The sequence below is a fragment of the Trichoderma gamsii genome (genome assembly GCF_001481775.2).
Source record: "Trichoderma gamsii strain T6085 chromosome Unknown Scaffold_26.2, whole genome shotgun sequence".
Lineage (NCBI taxonomy): Eukaryota > Fungi > Ascomycota > Sordariomycetes > Hypocreales > Hypocreaceae > Trichoderma > Trichoderma gamsii.
In genome coordinates, this window is record NW_020171363.1 from 72,407 (window position 1) to 94,978 (window position 22,572).

Consider the following 22,572-nt stretch of genomic DNA (forward strand, 5'->3'; position numbering starts at 1 on the left):
TCCCCGTCTATCTTCTCCCCGCAGAGATATCAATCTCAATTTGCTCCATTATGTCTTCTTCTTCTTCTTCCTCATCCTCCAGATCAAGCTCTTCATCATCGTCTCTCGCCATCTTTGCGAGTTTCCGTCTCACTGCAGGATCCTGCTCCATCTCTTGCCAGAGCTCCAAATCCCACTCCTCAACATTGTCGCCCATTTTCTTCCTTTGCCACGGTGGCCAGTGCCATAGACCCGCAACAAGCATGCCTCGCTTGGCCGCCTTGAAAAGCAGTTCAATCATCCCCATAAAGGAGAGCACAATAAAACAAGTGGACCACCACACGGCATCGGCGCCCCAAAGTTTGGTAAACGTATGGCGGATATCATAGTCACCGGATGGCGTGCCGGCATAGACACCGTCTAAAAAGGCCAGCCATGCGAACCAGCCGGCTGTGGTGATAAAGAAGCAGGCCATGACTACAGCCGACTTGTAATGGGTTTCAAAGATGCTTGCCAATAGTTAGCACTCGAGTTTTCAGAGAGATCAAGGAAAAATCAAAACTTACAATAGTTTCCAATTGATCCACAGGACACCAACCGTAAACACCAAGGATCCAATGGCATAGAGATTTTCATCTTTGGCTGCTGGAGACACCCACCCATAGCCAGCCCAGATACCGTTCCAAGTAATCACACCTTCAATGGCAGCAAGGAGCATCCATCGCATGTACTTCCAAAAGTTGAGGCCTTTGTTGCGCTGACCAAAGATGTAAAGCTCGGGTATAGCCAGCAGAGTCTCTGCGCAGAGATCCTGCTCCCAGATACCCATGCAGATCGTGCACAAACTAGTAAACAGCGTGTTGAAGACTGTCAAGCTTGCCGATTGGTAAAGAGAAGTGCCAGTATAGCCATTGTATCGCTGGTACTGCGCCGCGGGGAGGTAGAAAAACATTTCCTTCCAGAACGTGCAGACGATAAACTTGGCAGTGCGAACGTAGTTCCATCTTCCATGGACGAGAAGCAATCTCTGTAAGAAGCGGAACTGCGCAATTGCATAGTCTGCCACTCGGGCGGCCTGGAGTCCTTCCTTTCCTGAAATACCAATTCCAACGTGACTGGCTTGGATCATGGCAAGGTCATTCGCACCATCTCCAATGGCCAAAGTCAAGCCCCGGCGTTCCTTGCCTCGGAAACCTTTTAGCTTACCGCGGACGGTCTTAACCAGGAGAGCCTTCTGAGCCGGTGATGCACGGCAGCAGATAACAGAGTCGACAAGAAGCATAATGGCAAAGAATTGAGCTGACAGAGCCTCCGACTTTTCGACGGCAGCCAAGGTGAGTCCATCAATGACAACTACGCTGTGGATAGAGCCAGCATTCAGATCTTCGGCCATGGCTGAGAGCTGCGCCTCAAGAGACCCCTTTGTCACGTCCAGGATATACAAGTCGGAACCAGGGCGGCAGATTCGGGCAGAGTGAGCAATGTTGATTGCCGTCTCTCGCTTGTCTCCCGTCAGCATCCAAATCTTGATATTGGCCCGTCGAAGCCTTTCAATGGTTTCTGGTACGCCCTTTTGGAGTTTATCCTCAATGGCAGTGCCACCAACCAGCTCGAATGCTTCCTCAATCTTCTCAGCCGCATCCTCAATCTTTTCTTGCCGGTCGGTCAGACTGGTGGTAGCATCGTCATAAAGCTTCTTCCACGACCTATACTCCGACTCCGAGACAAACTTTTGCGCAAAGAGGAGCGTCCGGAGACCTTCGGATGCAAAGTCATCGAGGTGCTTGAAGCATTTCGTGAAGACTTCAGATTCGTCGAAAATTCCGGAATCTTCCAAAAATGCCAAACGGGGATCCAGCGGTTGCGGTACGTGAGGTGTCATGGGACTAAGAAATTGGCGGTTTGAGACGTCAAACGATGCTCCGCGTGCGTTGATGGTCAAGCGTGGCCGTTCTGGCCGATCCTCAGACCGACGAGTCAGCTTGTTAATCTCAAAAGACTTGCTTCGATTCCCCATTGATTGCCGGTGCACGCTTCGCTCTCTCGTAATGGTAGGACGGCGAACATTGAAGCTAGGCCTTCCACCGAAGCTATTGCGAGGCTCGAGCTGCTCGCTGCGGCGGAACAATTCGTGCTCAAGGTCAGCACTCTGTCGAACTTCGGTTGCCTTTTGCATAGCCAATGAAGATAGTCGTAGGCGAGGCAGGATGGCAGAATCAGCGCCTTTGCAAATAACCGAGATGCGGCCATCAGGATAGCGAACAACAATAGACATCCTCTTTCGGGCACTGCTGAATTCAATGACGTCCAGGATATCGTATTTCAAGCGTTCCGTCGAACCATCGCCGTGAGTCACCTCTACGGTTATTTGCTTCGAGTTTCGTTGGACAACCGAATATCCCATCTCTTGAGCAGCTCTAACCAAGGCAAGTTCATCCGGGGACGAAGCTTGAAAGTCCATTTTCCCATCCTTATTCTCCGGCAAACATGAGTGACACAGAGCCATCGCAAGCAGATACTCCTTCGTTTTCCTGGTAAAGGCTGAATGTGGTCGCAGCTTCATATACTCGAGCAAATCCGAGGTATTGACATCAGGTTGAACATGGTCTGGCCGTCCCGTCGATCGCCACACGGATGAGGATCGCCGTCCTGCCATTGATGGTCTTGGGGAATGTATCGGCGAATCTGTCATCTCAACCTGATCCTCGTGGATGACAACGGACATGCGATCTCTCCTATACACTGACGGGGATCGACTGGGAAAGTCAAAGTTTTTGACAATCGATGAAGTGCTATCAGACGTATCCGACAGCGACTGGGGCTCTAAATCCTTTTCGTGAAGCCAGACAGTACCAGCAACGCTAAGTTTGCGAAACTTCATGACGTTATCTGTAAGAGTACCCGTCTTGTCTGAGAAGATGTATTCAACCTGACCAAGGTTCTCAAGAATGGTGTTTGTGTTGCATCGCGCTGGAGTATCCGATTCCTCATCGTACATGCCGAGATCCGAATTGAGAAGAAGCAGCTGTCCAACCTTTACAATTTCCAAGCTCACATAGAGTGACAGGGGAATAACATTGTTGAACATGATGATGAAGGCAATGATGATATCGTGGAACGGAACACTAGCATTCTGCAAGTACCAAGAGTGTCTCTCGGTGCTCTTTTTCCAGAGCAGATAGCCCATTGAAACGCCCACGGACAGAATAACGACGTAAAAAGCCAGAGTAATGACAATCTTGTTCACCACTCTCTCCAAAGCGGGCTTCTTTGCCTTTGGATGCCTGTTTGAGTTCATGCGCAGCTTGCACTCTTCTCCAGTGTTGAGCACAATTCCAACAGCGCAGGTGGTGTTTCGAAGCACACTTCCACGATACACGATTTCATTGAGCGTCAAAGGCACTGCCTTTCCATTGACAGTGACTTTACCGTTGAAGTTGAACAGGTCGGGATTGGGGTCTTCGGCAACGAATTCTGCTGCGCATTTCGCAATACCCTCGATCGTGTCGCATCCTTCAATCGCATTACACACCTGCTTGCTCTTGAGGTTCGTTTCGCCGTCGAGCGCCATGGTGTCGACATATGCCAGGCTGTTCTCGCCGTCACTATAGATGAGCGCAATATCCGCAGGCACAGGTTCGTCCCGCGCAAGTCGTATGACGTCTCCAACTTTAATATCAGACCATCTCGTCGGCACCCATCGCACACCCTGATATTCTTCGGCAGAGACAGATCGAGGTTCGGTAGTCGTCTTCGTATGAAAAGGATTAAACCGATCCAGGAGGTGTGTCCGCCTGGCGTTGCCAGTGTACTTATCCTCCTTGCCGAGTATCGTCGCGAAATAGGCATTCTCAACCTTGTCAAGTCGGTGTCGTCGATAGTCGTCGTAGCCTTCTTTGAACATTGTTATGCAAACGAAGAACAGGAGGGGCAAAAGCGTCGTATAAGAGCCGGTAGTCGAAAGGCCAGGAATCTGCGCGCAACAATTTAGCAACCGCGTCAACGAACAAGACCATGATCATAACAAGCACACACCATTTGAGGAATTCCGACACAGAGAAAGTAAAAGTTGCCGACCCGGGAGAACTGGAAGAAGAGCTGCTTGGGCAGGAAATCCCACACCGTGTAGCGAGAAGTGCGAATGCTGTTGGAGATGTACGCTTGCCCGCGACGAACATCAGTCAAGGGCTCGTCGTTCTCGAGTCGCAACGGTATCTTCCTGCCATCCTTGGAGGCGGCAAGCTGGCCCCGCTGCAGGATATGCTCGACAATGGTCTTCTGGTACACCAAATTGGCGGCATCGTGAATGCGCTTGACAACAGAGACTTTGGAGACGGGGGCCACCGTTTCGGCGCAGCCCTTCTGAGGGTATTCGGGAAGCGTGCTGGCCTCCTCTTCGGACTTTGAGCGTATCAGACCATCGGCGCCGCGCACGCTGAGCACCATGATGGCGCGATGGGCATAAAATTAAAAGATCGTGGTAACCCCAGGAAACCTCCTTTTTTCCCACGCGAGATAACGATAAGCGAGAGGCAGGCCACGCCGCTATAATTCGAGACTGACGATGCGCGCAAGTAGCTTAGATTCTCATGGCCGAGGAATTATCCGAACGTGGCACAGAGCAACTTGCGCCAAGACGTCAATAGTGCGTGACCTTGTTTCGGGTTCGCGACGCAAAAAAGATGGTGGTCGCTAAAAAGAGAGAGGATCACTACCGGCCGCGAAGCCAAGTAAGGTAGATAGCACAGCAACACGATGAAATTTCCGTACAACGAAAAACAATAAAGACAGACAAATGTAGGAAATCAGTAGCGATTGGATGCGTCGATGCGAAAATCGTCCCTGGACTATTGGCCAGCGCCCTTGACAAACGTCCCGGCAGAAAGAAGAGTACGAAAACTCAATGACAGCAAAACGACGAAAGTCAATCCCCAATACGACACCATCTCTACCTTGTAGCTGATCGGCTCGGCCCAAGAGGCGTCGTGGTTGGTGGCAATGGCCGGAGTCAGTCGACTTCTAGGCTAGTGAAAAGAAGCACTTGCAGGGGTAAAAACGCTGCGAGCCAGTCCTGTTTCGGCCCGGCCACCACACATCGGACGCAACCACACAATAGTTCAGTCTCACAGGCACCCCAAAACATTGGGCGCTACAGCGCATCTAGTGAGGACCTACGCAGTTGTCTTGCGTAGCGCAACACGCCAGAAGGTCACTGAGCAGATCGTCGGCCCCAACTGCGCCCCTGGTACGGCGGCCCTTCCATGTCCACCACGTGGGGCTACTAGACGGTCCTTTTTTGACGTCGCACAGGAGCTGGAGAGAGGCAGAGGATTCCTACAGCAAAAGGCCATGTAAGTGCCTGACTCGGCTCTATTGAGTTTCCCCGTCGGCCTAGTGCATGCAAAGGCGTACGTGTGAATGCTGTCACTGCTAACTGCTTATTGTGTTGCCAGCAATCGGGCTTGAACTAAATTATGGGGAGAAGCAGGCAAACACGAGATGGATCAAAAGACGGGGAAGGCCGAAAAAAAAAATTGTTGCCTTTCAACACAGTGCTGCACCTACTTTTCCAGTCGTTCGTATTACGACCTCCCTAATTCATCCAGTGCGCCAATGCTTATGACTCCAGGCCTTAGTGTACCCGGTATAACGTACAGTGTGCATTGCCATCTCGTCTTCAACGGCTGACGCGTAACCTTCTCCATCAGCGAGGAACTTTCTCCCCCGTATATGTATGCTGCCGTATAATAGCACGCAGTGGCCGCCCTCATAAAAGCCAAAAGTCGTGCGTCTTCTCCACAGGGTTTCATGTGCTAGAATCAACTGCCACGCAATATACAACAACGACAACTCCTCCTTGTCGACTTAGCGTTGTCAAATGTGATTTCAGCATGGATGTCAATTCTTTCATGACGTCACCTGCAAGATGCCTATCACCATAACCCCAGGCCGTTTTCAGCCTGTACTCGATGCCACCCATTCGCTACGCACGCAACCGGCTATAAGTACAAACGCTGAGCTACTGAGCACAGCTACAAAGGAATAAAAGCCGCTATGAATGCCAAGAGTTCACTCTACGTGCCTGGCTATATTCCTGTACCCACGAGTATGCAAATATTCTCTTTGAGTTTTGCTATTCGAATCTATACAGTCTGAGATACATTGTTCTGTTATAGCAAAACGGCAAGAAAAGCGAACGGAAAAAAAGAAAGAGAGGTTGCTGAGTATTTCCGGGCGTAAGAGCCGCAATCTCGCGCTCTCCAGCCCTCCCTTCTGCAAGGCCAATTTATTTTCTTTCCCCAGTCTCTATATTAAAAGTTGACAAACAGTGCAAGCGACCATCCCTTGTCTTCAGCTTGTTCCGTCTCAAAATCACCCCGTTTCGCCATTAAACGCCCTTCGATCCTATAGCGCGGCAGCTTGAAAGAGAAGAAAGTAAAAGGACAGAAAATGGCTGCAACGCAACAAAGGAGATCGATCCGAGGTGTATATCAAAGCGTGTACCACACGCTGCATCTATACAATAAGAGTCCTAGACTTGGACTTGCGGAATGTTCTCCATCTTGCCACCCTCTTGGAGCCATTCTTTCTTGATCAGCTGATCACGGGCAGCAAAGAGGAACTTGTAAGCGGTTTTGACCGTTCCATCACTAACACCTGTCTGCTTGGCAATAGGAGCCGATGACCGCGGCTCTCCCATAAGATGGCACGCCATGTAGATGCAAGCGGCCGCAACAGACAGAGGCGATCGGCCTGCCAGAGCAGAGATGTCGGTGGCCTGCTCTGCGAGATCTCGGGAGATTTTCGATATCTTTTGCTGGTTCTTAAAGCCCAGTTGAGACACGTAACGACCACAGAGATCTTCGGCACCAACAGAGGTGTTTTCGTAATTGGTGACGGTGTTCAATCCGGTACCGCTCTCGCCTTCGTTATCTTGAATCTTTTGCAGGAAATTCTGTAGCTGCTTAAAGACCCTGCCGACTTCCTTCTTGCTAACACTAGTGAGGTTGAAGATTTCCCGGAATGTTCGAGGCACGTTGTTTTGTCGGCATGCAATAAAGATGCACCCAGCAATGACGGCCTCCTGGGGTTTGCCCTTCATGAACTTGTGTTTGTCAACGAGCTTGAAGATGTGTTTGGCAGCGTTGGAGACGTTGGCTCCCATATGAATCGTCTCGCAAAGTGCAACAATCTCCTTGTAGGCCTGCATTAAACCTTTTTGGGCCTTGTCCGCATTGGCATTGTTCTGGGTACGGGACAAGGCCTTGTGAGCCTTGGACTCTGAAAAGGCAACAGTCGTGGCTAGATGCTGGCCTTCGACGAACTCGTCCTGCGGTCCGCCGACACGACTCGGATCGTCGCCACCTTGGTCGTCATTGGCAAAGGTACGCCATTCAGACCTCGTGTCAATGATGCGTGTTCCGACGACGACACCGCAGCTCTGGCAGACCATGTCTCCGCTCGAGAACTCCTCAATCAAGTTCGGAGGGTACTCCTTGCAGTCGGGGCAAGCGAGGACATTGTTCAGGTCTTCATGGAATGACCCTCCATTTGCATCTCCGCCCATTGGCGGAAGCATTTTGGGCTGGTAGGCTCTCGGTCTATAGATGTTGGTAATCTCGTCAAAGACTTTTCGTGCCTTTCTGGCCTCCTTTCTTCGTCGGCGCAGCTGCTGATTCTTCTTCTCTACTGATTTTCTTACGAGGGAGTTTGTCTTGTAAGATGCTCCTCTGATCCAGAGTTGATCGTTGACGACTTGGACAAAGAGCGGTGAATGCAGTTTGACGGTCGAAAGAGCCTGCTGGCTTGAGAAGGGGGAAGCGCGGCGGTAGCCTCCGAATTGAGATCGAGCACCTTTTTCGGGCACGGACAATGATTGCTTTGTCCTCGCCCTCTTCCCTTTGTTTGATTCTTTTCAAATCTTTTTATTCTTTATTTTTTTTTTGTTTCTTTTCTTTGTTTAAAAAATAGTTCGGAGCGCTAGACGCGGCGAACGGTGTCGGCTTGCTGCACACCAGCCAAAGGCGAGGGTAAACAGCAAAGGCGCGACGTGGCAAGTAACTATGTAAAGGAGACGCTCTCTTTCGGCCCAAAATTCCCTATAGCGTTTCTGTTGTCGAGACTTCAAGCGTCAAAGAGGTGTCGGAAGCGTAAAAACGCGCAAAAATGGTCTCTGCCGGCCGACCTTTCTGAACCAGTGAAGGCGTCTGAAATCGTATCGCGAAGGAAGAAAAGATCAGATCAGCGATTAGTCGGCGAAAGTAAGATGTCGGAATCGCTTCTGACAGCGAGCTTGAAAAGCAGTGAGCGTCGTGAGCGAGCGTGATCCAACTTTGGGGCGGCGAGAGAGCGGTAGAAAGAGTATGTCGGGGGAAAGATCAGAATGAGTGGCTTGGGCGAGGAAGGCGTTACTATGTAGGCCTTGGAGCGAAAGTTCTGGCAGGTGACTCAGCAGCTTGGAATCAACGGGCCGCCACCGTGCGAAGCGAAGGATTGCATGGGCTGAATGCGGAAGCCGGGAAAACTTTGTTCCCACTGATCGGCTGAGAACCACCAACTACCGTGGCTTGCGCCTCTGTGTCTTGCGTTGGATCTGTGAGCCATCTCTGCGGGCCCGAAATCGGCCAATGGGTAATCGCAGAAAACCCCATGCGCTCAATTGAACAGGCTAATATGGAGCCTATTGTGCTGACTCATAGGCAAAAAAATGAACAATATCTTCACCAATGAGCTTGTCGTGCCACAGATGCGGCATAGTGTGTACGGTTGGTTGTACGGCATATTCATAGCGGCCGGCATAAAACTAGACTCTGCGTCACTCACCTGCCCATTCCTCTCGATTGGGTGAAATCCATTTTCTCTCTCTCTCTCTCTTATCTTTCATAGCCGTCTGTGCATCACATCGTCATGGCGTCAAACACAGGCAGTGGGCAAGAGGCCCTTCCTCCCGTCAACCTCAAGCCGTTGTTGACCAAGCTCTGGCCAACGGACAATCTAGTGACTCCCGATGAGATTGCAGAGGCAATCTCCCATTTCTTCACAAACCAGGTGACCGAGGCCCAGACAGCCTCTCTCCTCATGGCTCTCCATTTCACCAAGCTCGACTTCAAGGCAGATGTTTTGGAGCGTTGCGCCTATGTAATGAGAAAAGCCGCAGCGCCCATTCCGGTCAAGGAGCTCCAGAGTGTCATTGAGGCGCGGGGAAGAAAAGAGGGCACGTACAAGGGCGGATTGGTAAGATGACAATTCAATTCAGTTCAATTGATTAAATATTACTATGGTTATATACAGAAAGCTAAAACGTACAATTGCAGTGCGATATTGTTGGTACTGGAGGCGACTCTCACGACACCTTCAATGTCAGTACAACTTCATCGATTCTCGCCTCCTCACTGCTTCTGGTCTCCAAGCACGGCAACAAGGCAAGCACATCAAAATCAGGCAGTGCCGACATGGTCAGCTGCATGAAGCCTCGGGCGCCCATTATTAGCGCCGTGAAGCCGGATACCCTGGTCAAGGTCTACTCCCATACAAACTACAGCTTCCTCTTTGCGCCAGTCTTCCACACCGGCATGCGCTACGTCGCTCCTATCCGGAAGCAGCTCCCCTGGAGAACTATTTTCAACAACTTGGGTCCATTGGCAAATCCGGTGGAGGACGTGTTGGAAGCTCGAGTTATCGGCGTCGGAAGACGAGATCTCGGCCCCGCTTTTGCCGAAGCCTTGAGAGTTGCCGGCTGCCACAAGGCATTGATTGTCTGTGGAGAAGAGGAATTAGACGAAATCAGCTGCGCAGGCAATACGCTCTGCTGGATGCTGAAAGAAAAGTCTCCTGGAGGAGAGATAGTGGTCGAGCATTTCAAAGTCCACCCCAGCGACTTTGGCGTCCGCACCCACGCCTTGAACGAGGTCTCCTCCGGAAAGGAGCCTCAGGAGAATGCGGATATTCTAGTTCGCATCTTGAAAGGCGAACTTCCCCTGGATGATCCGGTCGTCGAATTTGTTCTGATCAATACTGCGGCCCTTCTTGTCGCATCCGGTATCTGCGAGGCGGATACCAGTGACATGGGCCATGGCGATGACGGAAACGTCATCAAAGAACGTGGCCCTGGCGGCCAACGTTGGAAGGAAGGTGTTCGAAGAGCTAAGTGGGCTATCACCAGTGGTGAAGCCTGGAGACAATGGCAAGCGTTTGTCGATATTACCAATGAGATTGGAAATTAGGTGCTCTGCCGGGCAGAGCCAAAGTAGTATTTCTTAATCATAGAAATCCACCAAGAGTGGTATTGCGTTTAAAACAAGTCATTTCGATATTCTTCTATGACTTGAAGGCGATCTTATGAACGAGTTTGCGATGGAAGGAGAGTGCGTGGATCACGTTCAATCTCGTAGTTTGCCGGCAGTGATCGATTAGATCTAACAGAAGAGTTGGAGTGCGGCCTAGTCATCGGAGGTAATGAGCGTCGGTCGAGCTCATTTGTGGAGAGGCCAATATGGCATTGAGATGGCGGACTTGTGGCTAATAGATATGCGCCAGCCGATCTGGTCGAGCTATTGGAGCTACTGGAGCTATGGCGCGAATGAGATACAGCTGGGTGAGGACCGAGTGCTGGATGGGGACCGGGAGCTGGGTGAGAGTCAAGTGCTGGGCGAGGACTAAGCGCTGGATGAATGCCGAGTGAAGGGGAATAGTTCGCGTTGAGCCTCGCCTCCCATTCTTTCCAGTCGTCCCTGAGGCCCACCAGATCCTCTTCGTCTCGCGAAGGAGGCGGCAGTGGCTGCTGAGGTTGCGGGGACTGGATGTTGGTTTCTTCGGCATGTGCTTCCAGGGGATGCGTAGTAGCAGTGCGTATTGATGCGGCGTCGACGTTCAAATCCATGGTGGAGCTCCGAGTCGCAAGCGATTTCCTAATCATGGCCTGCCTCTGCGCGTCGTCTACCTCTGAAAACGTCGACATCACGCTCTTCCTATAAGACTCGCGATCCAGAGCGCTGGAGCTTCTCTTCCTTAGTTGGCTGTTCTTCCTCAGGGCACTATACTTTTGTCCCCTCCGACGCGTGAATATGAGAATGGCAATGACCGCGACAGTGCATGTTACACCAACCACGACACCAATGATGATGTATGTCGTGGTTGTTTGCGACAGCTCGCGACGTGACAGCATTGTAATCCTTTCCATGGTGGTCGCCAGTAGTGTTACCTGATTGCTCAAATATGGGCAATGAATGTGACAATGTGATGATAGAGACAAAAGGAGAGAGAGAAAACTATCGGATCGCTGTATATGTATAAGAGACTATCGAAAACCGGGTCGATCTTCGTATCGTGATGTATAGCGCAAACGGATGAGCCACATTTATCTGAAAGTCAATCAAACCCGCAGCCTCATGGCGCGCATGCGCCCAAGCATGACGGCGATTTTCAGATCTGCAGCTCACCCTGAGGGCCTTGCCAACAGCTGCACAGCACAGCCCCGAACGAGTCGTGATTGTCCTTTTATTGCCGTTGGGAGAGCCTTGTTTCTTGTGTTTCCGCTCTTGTTTTGCCAGAGTTCACATTGGGACGACGGCCGCGGACGCTCTCCAGTTTTGAGGTGACAGAATTGGGCCTTTGCGTCACTCCAACGGGGTGGGCTAAGCCCGCTTTGCGCCCATGGTGGTATTGGCAGAGCAACAGCGCGCACCAGTATTAATAGAAACATGGCAAACGGCTACCAAAAGGTAAAAAGCGCCAGGCGTTTGCAGGGGACACCCACGCCGCCTGGAGGGGGGGCGGATACGACCTTGTATGGGCTCTGCGCATCAACATCTTCACCACCCACAGCCTGCGGTGGAGCCCGCGAGTTGCTGAGCAGCAGTAGCCTACAGAAGCCTATAGGGCCTTCTTCACTGAGTATGGCGCCTCCTCCAGCACGGTAGCATTGGCAGTAAGCGCTGCGGCGCGGTCGGGATCATCGCCGTGGGACCTGTGAGAATTAACCGGACGACATGAGACGAGCAGCGTGTGGGAAGCTTTGTCCTTTGTCCCGTTTGGCCTTAGGGCAGGATAGGCGTCGGGGTCACATCAGCAGCGCCGGATGCAACGCGGATTGCCGTGCCGCTAGCTAAGCCATGCAGAGGCCAGAGGTTCGCATCTTTTGCTTCTGTTGCCTACAATGTCCCAAATATAGGAGTCGGTGAATGCGGAATGTGATGATGGAAGAACCAACAGCTGTGAATATTGAATCTATTCAGCCTTGCATGTGCAGGGGAGCTGGAATGAAAATAGGCCATTGAAAAGCCCAAGAATACTACAGTACAGTTGAAGTAAACAATACATTGTACGAAGTACCGACCTCGTATCAAAGAAAGCTTCCTAACTGGGCAGTGACGTTATCCAGTTATTGGTTAGGCTGCCATTAGTAGTACGGGGGGACTGTAATTGAGTCCATGCAGTCCTACGCGATGAGATTACGGTTCCCTGATAGACTCTGTTCGCTTGTAAAAAGAGGCGGAAACGCTCTGACGGAAACCCTGACGGACAATCTAGATCAATCTATCTCTGAAAGATGAGGAATACAGAGCTGATCATACGGTCTTAGGTCAGCCAACAGTCTGCTTAGGCAGATCGCTACCAAACCCTGCGAGGGTCGTCAACGCTAGCAGCGCCTATCAGATCAGCCCGGACAGAGTTCTCGCAATAGTATCACATAATACCTGGAAAGGTGCATCCTATTGTCTTGCTTCTATTCATGCTGCATGTAAATGTTTGTTATACATAGTCACAATATACACCAAAAAATGTGTTTATAGAGCGTTAACAGTTGGCTCGGCCGAGAACGCACTGCTGTTTGCTTCTAGCACCGCACTAACCACATTTGCCCACTATTGTGAGCCGAATCCAACCGACCCCATGGGGCTTCGCTCAATACAGCAGTATCGGGACAATTCCACGCTGGCGACAACTCCGCCATCGACCACTCAGAGCCGAAGAAGATCCACGATCCATCGCAAAGTGGCACCAGATGGTAGACGCATAGACAATCTTGGCTGCTCGGTAGTTGATCTGCTTCTTCCTTTCACACCTTACTTCCTCTCTACTACTACCGTCCATTTACAAGACGTCACCAAGACGCACCCTATAACAATGTCCCAGGTTCGGGCCATGGCTATCTCACGCCTCGGCAGATTGGCTCACTCCAAACTTCCCATCCAATGGCCTAATGCTGCAGCACGTGGCATGCGCCGCTACTCTGCGGCCGCAGCCAACAATGGGCCTCTGCCCCTTGAGGGCTATCGCGTGCTAGACATGTCCAGAGTGCTAGCTGGTGTAAGTTGATCTCTCTCTCCCGCATATTTGAACAGCCGTATATAAATAGATGCCTGCCCCAAATCTTATGCCCATCACTCCGCTAACTTGCTGCAGCCGTACTGCACACAGATTCTTGGTGATCTTGGGTAAGCATTATTCTCGAACATCTCAACTTCTACATCTAGCCAAGATTGGCATATTGATTTGTCAAAAATTACTATTCTCCAGCGCTGAAGTCATAAAAATCGAGCACCCAACGCGGGGAGATGACACTCGGGCATGGGGTCCCCCGTACGCAAAGTACAAACCGGATTCTGGAAGGCAAGGCCCAGGCGAATCCGCGTATTTCTTGGGAGTATGAACCAACCAACATGGACACCTAAAATTAGAGAAGCTGTTTGTTGAGATGAACGAGAGGGGACTAACGTGTTGCTTGTGTGCGTCATTCTTCTTAGGCCAATCGCAACAAGAAGTCTCTAGGACTATCGTTCCAGCACCCAGAAGGAGTGGATATCCTGCATAAGCTGGCGGCGAAATGCGACATCCTGGTCGAAAACTATCTCCCAGGCACATTGAAGAAGTACTCGATGGACTATGAGAGCCTGCGAAAGATCAATCCCGGACTCATCTATGCTTCTATTACGGGCTACGGCCAGACCGGTCCTTACTCCAACCGCGCTGGCTACGATGTCATGGTCGAGGCTGAGTTTGGCCTCATGCACATCACAGGCTCGCGAGATGGGCCGCCCGTCAAGGTCGGTGTAGCTGTTACCGACCTGACAACTGGCCTTTACGCTAGCAATAGTATCATGGCAGCACTTTTGTCGAGAGCCAAGACTGGAAAGGGTCAACACATTGATGTGGCCCTGAGTGATTGCCAAACAGCTACATTGGCCAACATTGCAAGCAGCAGTCTGATAAGTGGGAAGAAGGACAGTGGTCGCTGGGGAACCGCTCATCGTAAGTCAGATGCATGTGGTGTTAGGAGCCTGGTGAAAGTTATACTAAAGTGCTGCAGCATCTATCGTTCCGTACAGAGCGTTCAAGACAAAGGACGGCGACATTCTTATTGGCGGTGGCAATGACCGCTTGTTTGGCATTCTTTGCGATGGTCTTGACAAGCCGCAGTGGAAAGGCGACGCCAACTTCAAGACAAACGCTGACCGAGTGGCGCACCGTGATGAACTAGAGGCCAAAATCGAGGCCATTACACAGCAAAGAACAACGCAAGAGTGGCTACAGACATTCGAGGGAAAAGGTATGCCGTATGCCGCTATCAACGATATCCAGGGCACTCTCAATCACAGCCACACAAAAGCCCGAGACATGGTCATCGAGATTGACCACGAGTACTGTGGCCCGATTAAGATGGTGAACACGCCTGTCAAGTGGTCAGAAACTCAGCCCATTGTGAGGATACCGCCTCCAATTCTGGGCCAGCACACGAACGAGATCCTGAGCGAGCATCTCGGATTGAGTGAATCGGATGTTGCTGCGCTTAAGGACCAGGGAGTAGTCAGTTAAAATAATGGCTGGAACAATTGGATCTATACCATATTTAGACATTTAGATGAGAAATGATAACATGATGAAGACAAATATGTACAGGAGCAATTGCAAGGAGCTGGCAAGTGGTAACTGAGAGTAGGACAGTGCATAGTTGGATGAGACACCGTACAATTTGAGAAACCGCAGCACATCATGTGACTCTTCACATGATTTACTAACCTGTTCTTTCCTGTCTCGCGCTTTCCGAAAATGGTTCCTTCTCAGTCTCTATCGCAAGATCAAAATGAAATTTCGCGATATCATGATTTAAAAATATCGGAGGAGTTTGTCTTTTTACTTTTACAAGTTATTTGTTCCAATTACGAGCTCCCAGTTCCTCAATTCCTCTCTTTTGTAGGTGTAATGTTATGAGAAAGCATCTAGGGTCATACGCAATAAGCCGTTTCTATCACGCAAATAATACCCGGACTTGTGATGCAAATGGAGGCAACATTCCCGGCCATTGCTCCAACCGAATCGAATGATGAGGACACTATCATGAGTTATTCGCCAGTGGCAACAGTTATACAGCCATATCCTGATATCAGCTCCAGAATGGAAGAGCCGTGTTCACCGGTGTCAATATCACGGCCTTTATACACACCTCAATTCTCATCGGCTTCGTGGATTTTGGATCGTTTAAAAAATGCACAGGGACCTAAAAGCTCAAATTCGTCAGGTTTAATTAACGATGCACCACAAACTTCATATGGGGGGAGAGAGACGGAGGAGAAACGGGATTCAAGATTGAGTGACACGCTACCAATGCCCCTATCACCAAACCACCCGTCGTTTGGCAGTGTTGAGAATATCATGGCGGCAAACTCTCATCTGGTGGGATTGAAGAGAAAGGGAGAGCAACAGAATGAGGCGGATGATTTCACCCAGAATACAATGTCACTTCCTATACCTGCTCCACAGCCGGCAGTCGTACTATCAACGACGGCGACATTGAACATCACACAGCAAAGCAGCTATATGGTGTGCTCCAAGTGCCATCAAGGTTCATCAGCATCACTCAGTCCTCTCCTTTCTTGCGGCAACTGCTCTCAATTATGGCATCAAGGATGTGTGTCGACGTCGATAATAAAAGAGGAAGAGTCACAACAAACTTTCAAGTTTACGTGTCCATCATGCTTGGGTGCGAATGAAATTGAGGCGATGGATCACAGCAAACAAGAATCTCAGCACCAGAATGAATTAGAAAGAAGGCGCGCTAGGAATTTGGCAACTCTAAATAGAGATGCCGTTCCGGCCAACGCAGCGCATGTTGGTTTCTGGGCAGGACAGGCATCGGATGCGGCGGTAAGCAGACATGAATAAGAGAATCAAAAGGAAGCGAAGCTAACTCAGGTCTATAGTTGACGGAGTATTTTTATGGGAAAAAGAAGACAGACTTGTTGAACATCTTATCATTTTGCGACCAGCTCAAGCCGCAGTTGCTGGTCGACATCATGGTCTCTGTTGCCAAGAAACATCCGGACTTACCAATCTTTGACTCTCCGAACTGGAACGCGGATACACTCAGCAGTGTTAGAGTTAACAGGATAAAACACTCGCATCAGAATGTCCGGTCTGCCACCCGGCCACGCCACGGACACACCATCCTAGAGTCAAGAACGAAGAACAAGCATAAGATTTCTAAAAAGACGGTCAAGATAGCGCCGATCATTCAAGTCGAAGAATCGCCCATGATGGACGATGGGGATGCTCTCCCGCCATTGTGGCCAAAAGCCGGCGAAGGCCTGTATGCAAAACTTTCTCCAGAAGATGAAGACCGAGCATTTTTGCTGGACGATAATGACGAGGAGGCATTTAGCCATTTTGGCGTGGACAAATTTGGCAAGCAAATAGCGATTCCTGTAAGTGCCTGATTGGGACGGTGTTTCTTATGGGAGATTTTAGGTGTTTCTATGAATAATGGTTGGCAGTTTGTACCATCACAGCTATGAGTTATCAAGGAGAGCGACATATTTCTGAACCACAACAACAGTTCTATTAATCTATCTATGTGTATTATATTACCAATTATTTCTAACCGCTAAACTGAGAACGCTTCACTCATTACCGACGTATTGACGTGAATCCAACTCCTCTCCATTTTACTCAACCAACACCTCGCTCTTTTATGCACAAAAAAAAGACTCTACTCCGCTCTCCAAACACAGCCAACCCATCTACCGCTGCACTCCGACGCGAAAAGACACAAACACTCCTCGGCCCTGTCAAACGTTTACACCGCTAATTTAGCAAGTGTACTTGTACTGGGAGATGAGAGGAGTGTCAAGCTTGAGGCTAGCGCACAGAAGGTCCTTGACAACGAGGTTGGCGTAGACCTTGGTAGAGCTGAGGCTGAGGATAACGTCAGGAAGGATAGTAACGCCGACGAAGCCGGCAAGACGGCCACCGAGAGCACCGACAACGTCAATGTAGTTGTGGCAGCCCATGGTGTTGTAAGACACGCAGTCGAACTGGCACTTTCCGAGGCCGAGCAGGCAGGCGGTGGCGGACAGCTGGGCGAAGATGCTGGTGGTCAGCGAAGCCTCGACGTCAGCAGCGACGACGGCGTAGCCGAAAGCGTTGGTGTTGAAGATGACGACGGCCTGGGCGAGCTCCTCGATGTACAGAGCGGCGAGACCGGCAGAGGTGCTGCGGAGGGCAGCGCTGATGGTGGCGCTCAGGGAGATGTCGAGCTCGACGTCCAGGTTGATGCCGAGTCCAAGAGCCTTGATCTCAGCCTCGATGTCGACATCGGCACAGAAGGTGAAGGTGTCGAGAGCGACCTGGCACCAAGCGTGGGTAGCATCGTACTTGGTGAACTTAGTGGGCGAGATGGCACAGAAGGCAGCGAGGGCGACCTTGGCACCGGTGGCATCGCACTTGGGGCTCGGCCAGGCGCCGGTCAGGGCGCTGCCGCTGCAAGTCTTGCTGGTGGTGTCGTAGCTCTGGCCGGGAAGACACTCGCAGGCCTTGACCCAGGGGCTGTAGGCCATGCCCTTGGGGCACTTGAAGCCGCCGGCGAGGTTGACGGCGGCGCTGACGTCGGTCGAGACCTCGGCGATGATTTGGTTGCCGAGCTGGAGGTTGGCCGTGGCGGAAGCGCAGGCGCCGACGGCGACGCTGGCGGCGGAGGCCACGGAGGCCAGAGAGACAACGGCAGTGATGAAACGCATTTTGGAAATATTAAGATATTAATTTAATTAATGAGTGACTGGTGGGTGAGTTGGGGATGGTGTCAAAAGAGTGACTGAAACCAAAGGCTTCTGGAGGGAGGTGAAGGAATGAGGGTGAGGGTGAGGGGTGAAGAGGAAGGGAAAATGAGAAGAGGGCAAGATCAACACTGACTTATATACACATTTTGTGATTGATGCTCCTTTTCTTTCTTTCGATCGATTCCTTGAACTCCTTTCAATCCCTGCCGAAATTTGATGGGAAACGAATCCTCACGGCTCAAAATAGAGTTGCTATATCACAGCTGCTGCTATGGACAGGACTCCGCAGTATGCCAGTGCAGTATGATTGCCTGGAGAACTGCCTGCTCTCAGGGCTTCAGCCAACGGCTAACAGGGGAGGATGCTTGGACCGCTGTTGACACGGCATGCACCCTAGCTCTGGCTATGGTTCTGTTGTCCGGAGCCCCGGAGTCGATGTCCGGGAGAGGTGGAGGAAGCCAGCAAGGAGGGTTGATGTGTATCATGCTGGATTAGGTGTATGTACGGAGTTACCGAATGCATGGATATAAGAGTGAGAGAGTTGTTTGACTCTCGAGATGTATTGTCCAAGATGGAGTACTAACACACTAACAACTGTTTACTTTATTGTAATCGATTTGTTAGTATCGTGTCATGTTGGTATGATACGTTAGGATCGTGATCATGGTCGGAGTGGATGCGGAATCTACCTGTCCACTATAAACAGACAATGCTAGCTTATTCCGCAAAATATAAGATTACCTGAAAGAGGCTCGGCATTCGAGGCCCCTTCTCGGCAGCGTGACGTATCCACCGTGGCTTTCTTTTTTTTTCTTTGTCCTCTCTTCAAAGAGCAATCTCGCAGAATACTGAGATGTGATAGACCTTGCCTCCGTATCCGCACTTGGCATCTCTGATGGCAAGGAGGAGAGTTGCAACGGCTGCTCAGAAATTCTTAAAAGTCATTGAAATACAGCTTATGTACTACTACTATCTAGTGCGAGCAGTTGATATGTTGGTAATGTCTCAAAAACACAATGGATAGTCGTGTCTCAGTTCGAACGGCATCTTGACGATCAAGCTAATATCAGACAGGTGGATCCATGCGTGGGCAGCGAGTCGGTTGACATCTACAACGGTTGACGCACGCTAGACGCTATAAACGAAGCTAGAAAGAAACGAAAAGGAACAGGAACAGGGTTAAAGGATACAAGGCTGTACTCCCCCTGGTTCTGCTGGGCTAGGGTAACTAATCCCCTTTGCTGTGCCCGCACCCGGAGATATATTCAAACCCGAGATATTATTAGCAGCACAAATACAGGCAGCTTACTGCAGCAATGCTCACAAACTCCGCAAGACAAATACATACAAAGAACTCGCGTTATACGAAGGAACAGGAATAGATGCGGCCTTTTTCTTTTTTTAATCGTGATATACGAGTTGAAGAACATACGTACACCCATAGCTGTCGCCAGACCATTAGCCCACCTAGGACTTTCCCCTCTTCGCACAGACTTCTTTTTATATCACGAGCGGCAGAAGATGAAACTTGGCGCCGATGAACCGAAATACTCATCACTGCTACGGCATCCACCTGAGCTGTAATGAATGACGTGTAGAAGAATTCTTCGCATCTGCATATGTACAATGCAAATCTCAATACAACTCCACACACATTGTCTCTGCTTACTCCGAGCTACATTGATATATGCTTGCATAGGCCTATCGGCGTCAATGGCTGGTTAAACACGGATGACGCCGTAGAAAGAAAAAGAAGACAGGAACAAACTGTCCGAGACAGCCATTCTATCGCTACGGAATATTTCGATCGACTCTCTTCCTTCGCTTCGTATTCCGCTTCTGCGCTATAACCCTGGACTCTCTGCAAGGCCCCCTGTCTAACGTGCGCTATTGCCGGTCCCGCCCATCCGATTAGGGGGCTCCCGATGTTAACGCCCGGCATCTGATCTTTGACACGCGGGGTTCGCAGATACGGTCCAAATCCGTATTACCTGAGTGCCGAAGATTCTGGTAGCTGGCATTATACATGTAGGGGCTGTTGTGCTGTGTGCTCTTTTTAGCTCGTATCAAGTAATGCAAGGACGAGTTCGATCACGATGGAAAGCGTTCCAGGCCCAGATACGACCAATGGCCAGCAAGAGAATACGCAGCTTGAATACGCACTCGAGAGTCAGTCTTCACCGATTTTTATTCATTTTATTTGTCGAGAAGCCAGCCCTAGGGTGGCTTCTAACCCCAGCCAGGCTGCTGCCAAGTAGAAAAGGGGTCAGACATCTCGACTCAGACTTGCCTTTTACGACGTCACTGCTACCGACACTTGTTTAAAAGGGAACAGACAGGCATCTGGACGAAAGGGTTAGCTGCGAAGCAGCAAACGCACAGCCGTTCCTTTGATGCTGTCTGCGGCCGTGTAGCTCGGAAGTATCTGTTGTGTCATCACCGCCGAGATTGCCCTTTTTCCTCCTCAGAAATGCGCCATGCCTCACTTTAGTAGCATAGCTATATGTATGTACATGCAGAATCTCGCATGCTTCACGGGAGAAGCAGCGTGGTGCCCTTGACTTTGCCACTCTCCATCTTAGCAGTTCGCGCTCCAAATTGAATCTGAAAAAAAAAAAGCAGACAGTTAGTAAGGATCATGCAATTTATATGTACCTCATCGGGTCACCACCTACCGCTCGTTTCTTCTCCGCAGCCACAGAGCGCATGCCCAGTCTGTCCGCCAAGAGACGCAGCACCCTTTTCTCAGGGTCATAATCACAATCCGGGCCCTGGTTATCAAAGTCGCATTTCTTCCATGCAGGTAGCTCAATCGCCCATTTCACAAGGCTTTCATCCAAAAATGGAAATCGAACTTCTCTGCTCCAATGCGACATGACCCTATCGTCTCGTCCTAGATTCCTCTTGCCCAGTCGACTCACATCCAGTTTCAATTCGTCTATAAGGCCCGCATATCCGCTTCGTGTATAAGCGGTTGCATGTCGGACATATCCGCCAAATAATTCATCTGCACCAAGCCCCGACAACAACACTCGAGCAGTTGTATCATATGGCTCAGCCTCCGAATCCGAGGCCAACTGCCCCATCCCTTTACCTCGTGCGGCAAAGTATAAAGCACAGGCAATGGAGAGATCCATTTCGGTATTGTGGGGGTATATCAGGTCTATCAACTCTGCTCGATGAGCAGACGTCTCCTCATAAGGAACGTTCACCTAAACAAACTCAATTAATGCCTTGCACAACTCAAATTATGTGTCGGGTTCCTTACAGTCACAAATCGCCACGGCCTGTCTGGACAGACCGCCAACAGCTCCGCAAACGACTTTCTTCCAGTCATTCTATCAGGGCATAGCTCATAAAGCTCGGCAGCTGATAGATTTCTGTTTTGTGCCGCAATTCTAGGGTTCTCAAACGCAACATTAATCAAGTCAATGGCTTGCCCGGGGGGTATTACGTCGCTGGCGATTCGAGCGAGAACCGTGCAATCTAGACCTCCTGAAAACAGTACTGCAGCCCGTGCGTCCAAAGGTCCTGCCTTTGGAGGCACTGGGACATGCAGAACTCGTAGTTTGAGCGACTCCGTCAAATGGTCTCGCAACTGCTCTACAGAGAGAGACTGACTACTCAACGCAGTGGTCGCAGACGTAGGGATAGAAGCATTAAACACGCCAATACTTGACACCTACAAACGTAAGTAGCACGAGTTTCGGTTAATAACTTACACTCTGCAGTAATTTAATATCCTGCGAGAGCACTTGTAAATCACTTACCAAAGCTTCGGTCTGATCCCAGTCATGTCTCACGGGCATCAAGTCTTTCGGCGAGTTGGCTTCACTCAGCTGAATAGTATAGCAACCATCGGCCTCGACCTCGGCCCATCCCACAGCGGGTGCCTCTGCGATGCTGGAGAGAAGAAACTCTTCTCCTCTCTTCAGCAGCAGGGACCGACGTCCAAGGCGATCGCGTCCATAGTACAGCCGTTTCGCTTTCTTGTCCAGGAAAATGAATGCAAATGGGCCCTCAATGGATCGCAGTGCGTCAAGAACACTGTCTCTACCGCCTAAGCTGTTGCTGCTCGCGGCGATCAACATGGATAAGATGGCCTCGCCGTCGTTGCCCTCGACAGGCTTGCTACCAAGCTTCCAGGCTTCACCGTTCCAGCAAAGGACAGATCCAGAGTCCTCGTCCACCAGCGGCTGCCTCGCAACGTGGTCTCCGCGCAGGGACAGAACCGTAGAGGTCAGAGTCAGATAGAGGGAATTCGCATCATCTTGACGGAGCTGCGTCTTCACAGCCCCGAGATGGTCAGGGCCACGGTTGCGAAGCCTTTGCTCGAGTCCTGGAGATAGTTTGTGATAGCCTGCATCTGCTGATATGGCAGCGTGGATGCCGCACATTGTAGGCCGTGGAAGAAAATGAACTTCCACGCGAGATATTGCATTGACAAGGATCACGTCGATGGCTCTGATTAAATTCAGGGCAGAGCGCTAAAGCCGTGCGCAACGCAGGCACTAGAAGTGTACCACGTTGCGCCGATATTCTG

At 50.5% G+C, this 22,572-nt stretch overlaps 8 protein-coding genes across 8 annotated transcripts; 3 read left to right on the top strand and 5 right to left on the bottom strand.

Moving 5' to 3' along the window:
* Positions 1 to 7: 7 nt before the first annotated feature.
* Positions 8 to 4,425, bottom strand: TGAM01_v207172 (hypothetical protein; the record flags this gene model as incomplete). The annotated part of the gene is made up of 3 exons (XM_018803761.1): positions 8 to 488; positions 546 to 3,952; positions 4,015 to 4,425. The coding sequence occupies 3 exons, from the start codon at positions 4,423 to 4,425 to the stop codon at positions 8 to 10; spliced, it is 4,299 nt and encodes a 1,432-aa protein (XP_018663134.1).
* Positions 4,426 to 6,511: 2,086 nt separating this feature from the next.
* On the bottom strand, positions 6,512 to 7,558 carry TGAM01_v207173 (transcription initiation factor TFIIB; the record flags this gene model as incomplete). Its single annotated transcript, XM_018803760.1, has 1 exon — positions 6,512 to 7,558. The coding sequence occupies one exon, from the start codon at positions 7,556 to 7,558 to the stop codon at positions 6,512 to 6,514; it is 1,047 nt and encodes a 348-aa protein (XP_018663133.1).
* A 1,328-nt stretch (positions 7,559 to 8,886) lies between these two features.
* Positions 8,887 to 10,202, top strand: TGAM01_v207174 (hypothetical protein; the record flags this gene model as incomplete). Its single annotated transcript, XM_018803759.1, has 2 exons — positions 8,887 to 9,213; positions 9,294 to 10,202. The coding sequence occupies 2 exons, from the start codon at positions 8,887 to 8,889 to the stop codon at positions 10,200 to 10,202; spliced, it is 1,236 nt and encodes a 411-aa protein (XP_018663132.1).
* Positions 10,203 to 10,315: 113 nt separating this feature from the next.
* On the bottom strand, positions 10,316 to 11,143 carry TGAM01_v207175 (hypothetical protein; the record flags this gene model as incomplete). The annotated part of the gene is made up of 1 exon (XM_018803758.1): positions 10,316 to 11,143. One exon carries the CDS (start codon positions 11,141 to 11,143, stop codon positions 10,316 to 10,318), a length of 828 nt encoding a protein of 275 aa, XP_018663131.1.
* A 1,961-nt stretch (positions 11,144 to 13,104) lies between these two features.
* TGAM01_v207176 (hypothetical protein) lies at positions 13,105 to 14,793 on the top strand (the record flags this gene model as incomplete). Its single annotated transcript, XM_024550030.1, has 5 exons — positions 13,105 to 13,287; positions 13,384 to 13,415; positions 13,498 to 13,624; positions 13,725 to 14,229; positions 14,288 to 14,793. The coding sequence occupies 5 exons, from the start codon at positions 13,105 to 13,107 to the stop codon at positions 14,791 to 14,793; spliced, it is 1,353 nt and encodes a 450-aa protein (XP_024405196.1).
* A 1,478-nt stretch (positions 14,794 to 16,271) lies between these two features.
* Positions 16,272 to 16,819, top strand: TGAM01_v207177 (hypothetical protein; the record flags this gene model as incomplete). The annotated part of the gene is made up of 2 exons (XM_024550031.1): positions 16,272 to 16,679; positions 16,811 to 16,819. 2 exons carry the CDS (start codon positions 16,272 to 16,274, stop codon positions 16,817 to 16,819), a joined length of 417 nt encoding a protein of 138 aa, XP_024405197.1.
* Positions 16,820 to 17,063: 244 nt separating this feature from the next.
* Positions 17,064 to 17,990, bottom strand: TGAM01_v207178 (hypothetical protein; the record flags this gene model as incomplete). The annotated part of the gene is made up of 1 exon (XM_018803755.1): positions 17,064 to 17,990. One exon carries the CDS (start codon positions 17,988 to 17,990, stop codon positions 17,064 to 17,066), a length of 927 nt encoding a protein of 308 aa, XP_018663128.1.
* Positions 17,991 to 20,561: 2,571 nt separating this feature from the next.
* TGAM01_v207179 (hypothetical protein) lies at positions 20,562 to 22,426 on the bottom strand (the record flags this gene model as incomplete). The annotated part of the gene is made up of 4 exons (XM_018803754.1): positions 20,562 to 20,633; positions 20,705 to 21,241; positions 21,298 to 21,711; positions 21,800 to 22,426. 4 exons carry the CDS (start codon positions 22,424 to 22,426, stop codon positions 20,562 to 20,564), a joined length of 1,650 nt encoding a protein of 549 aa, XP_018663127.1.
* Between the last annotated feature and the right edge of the window lie 146 nt (positions 22,427 to 22,572).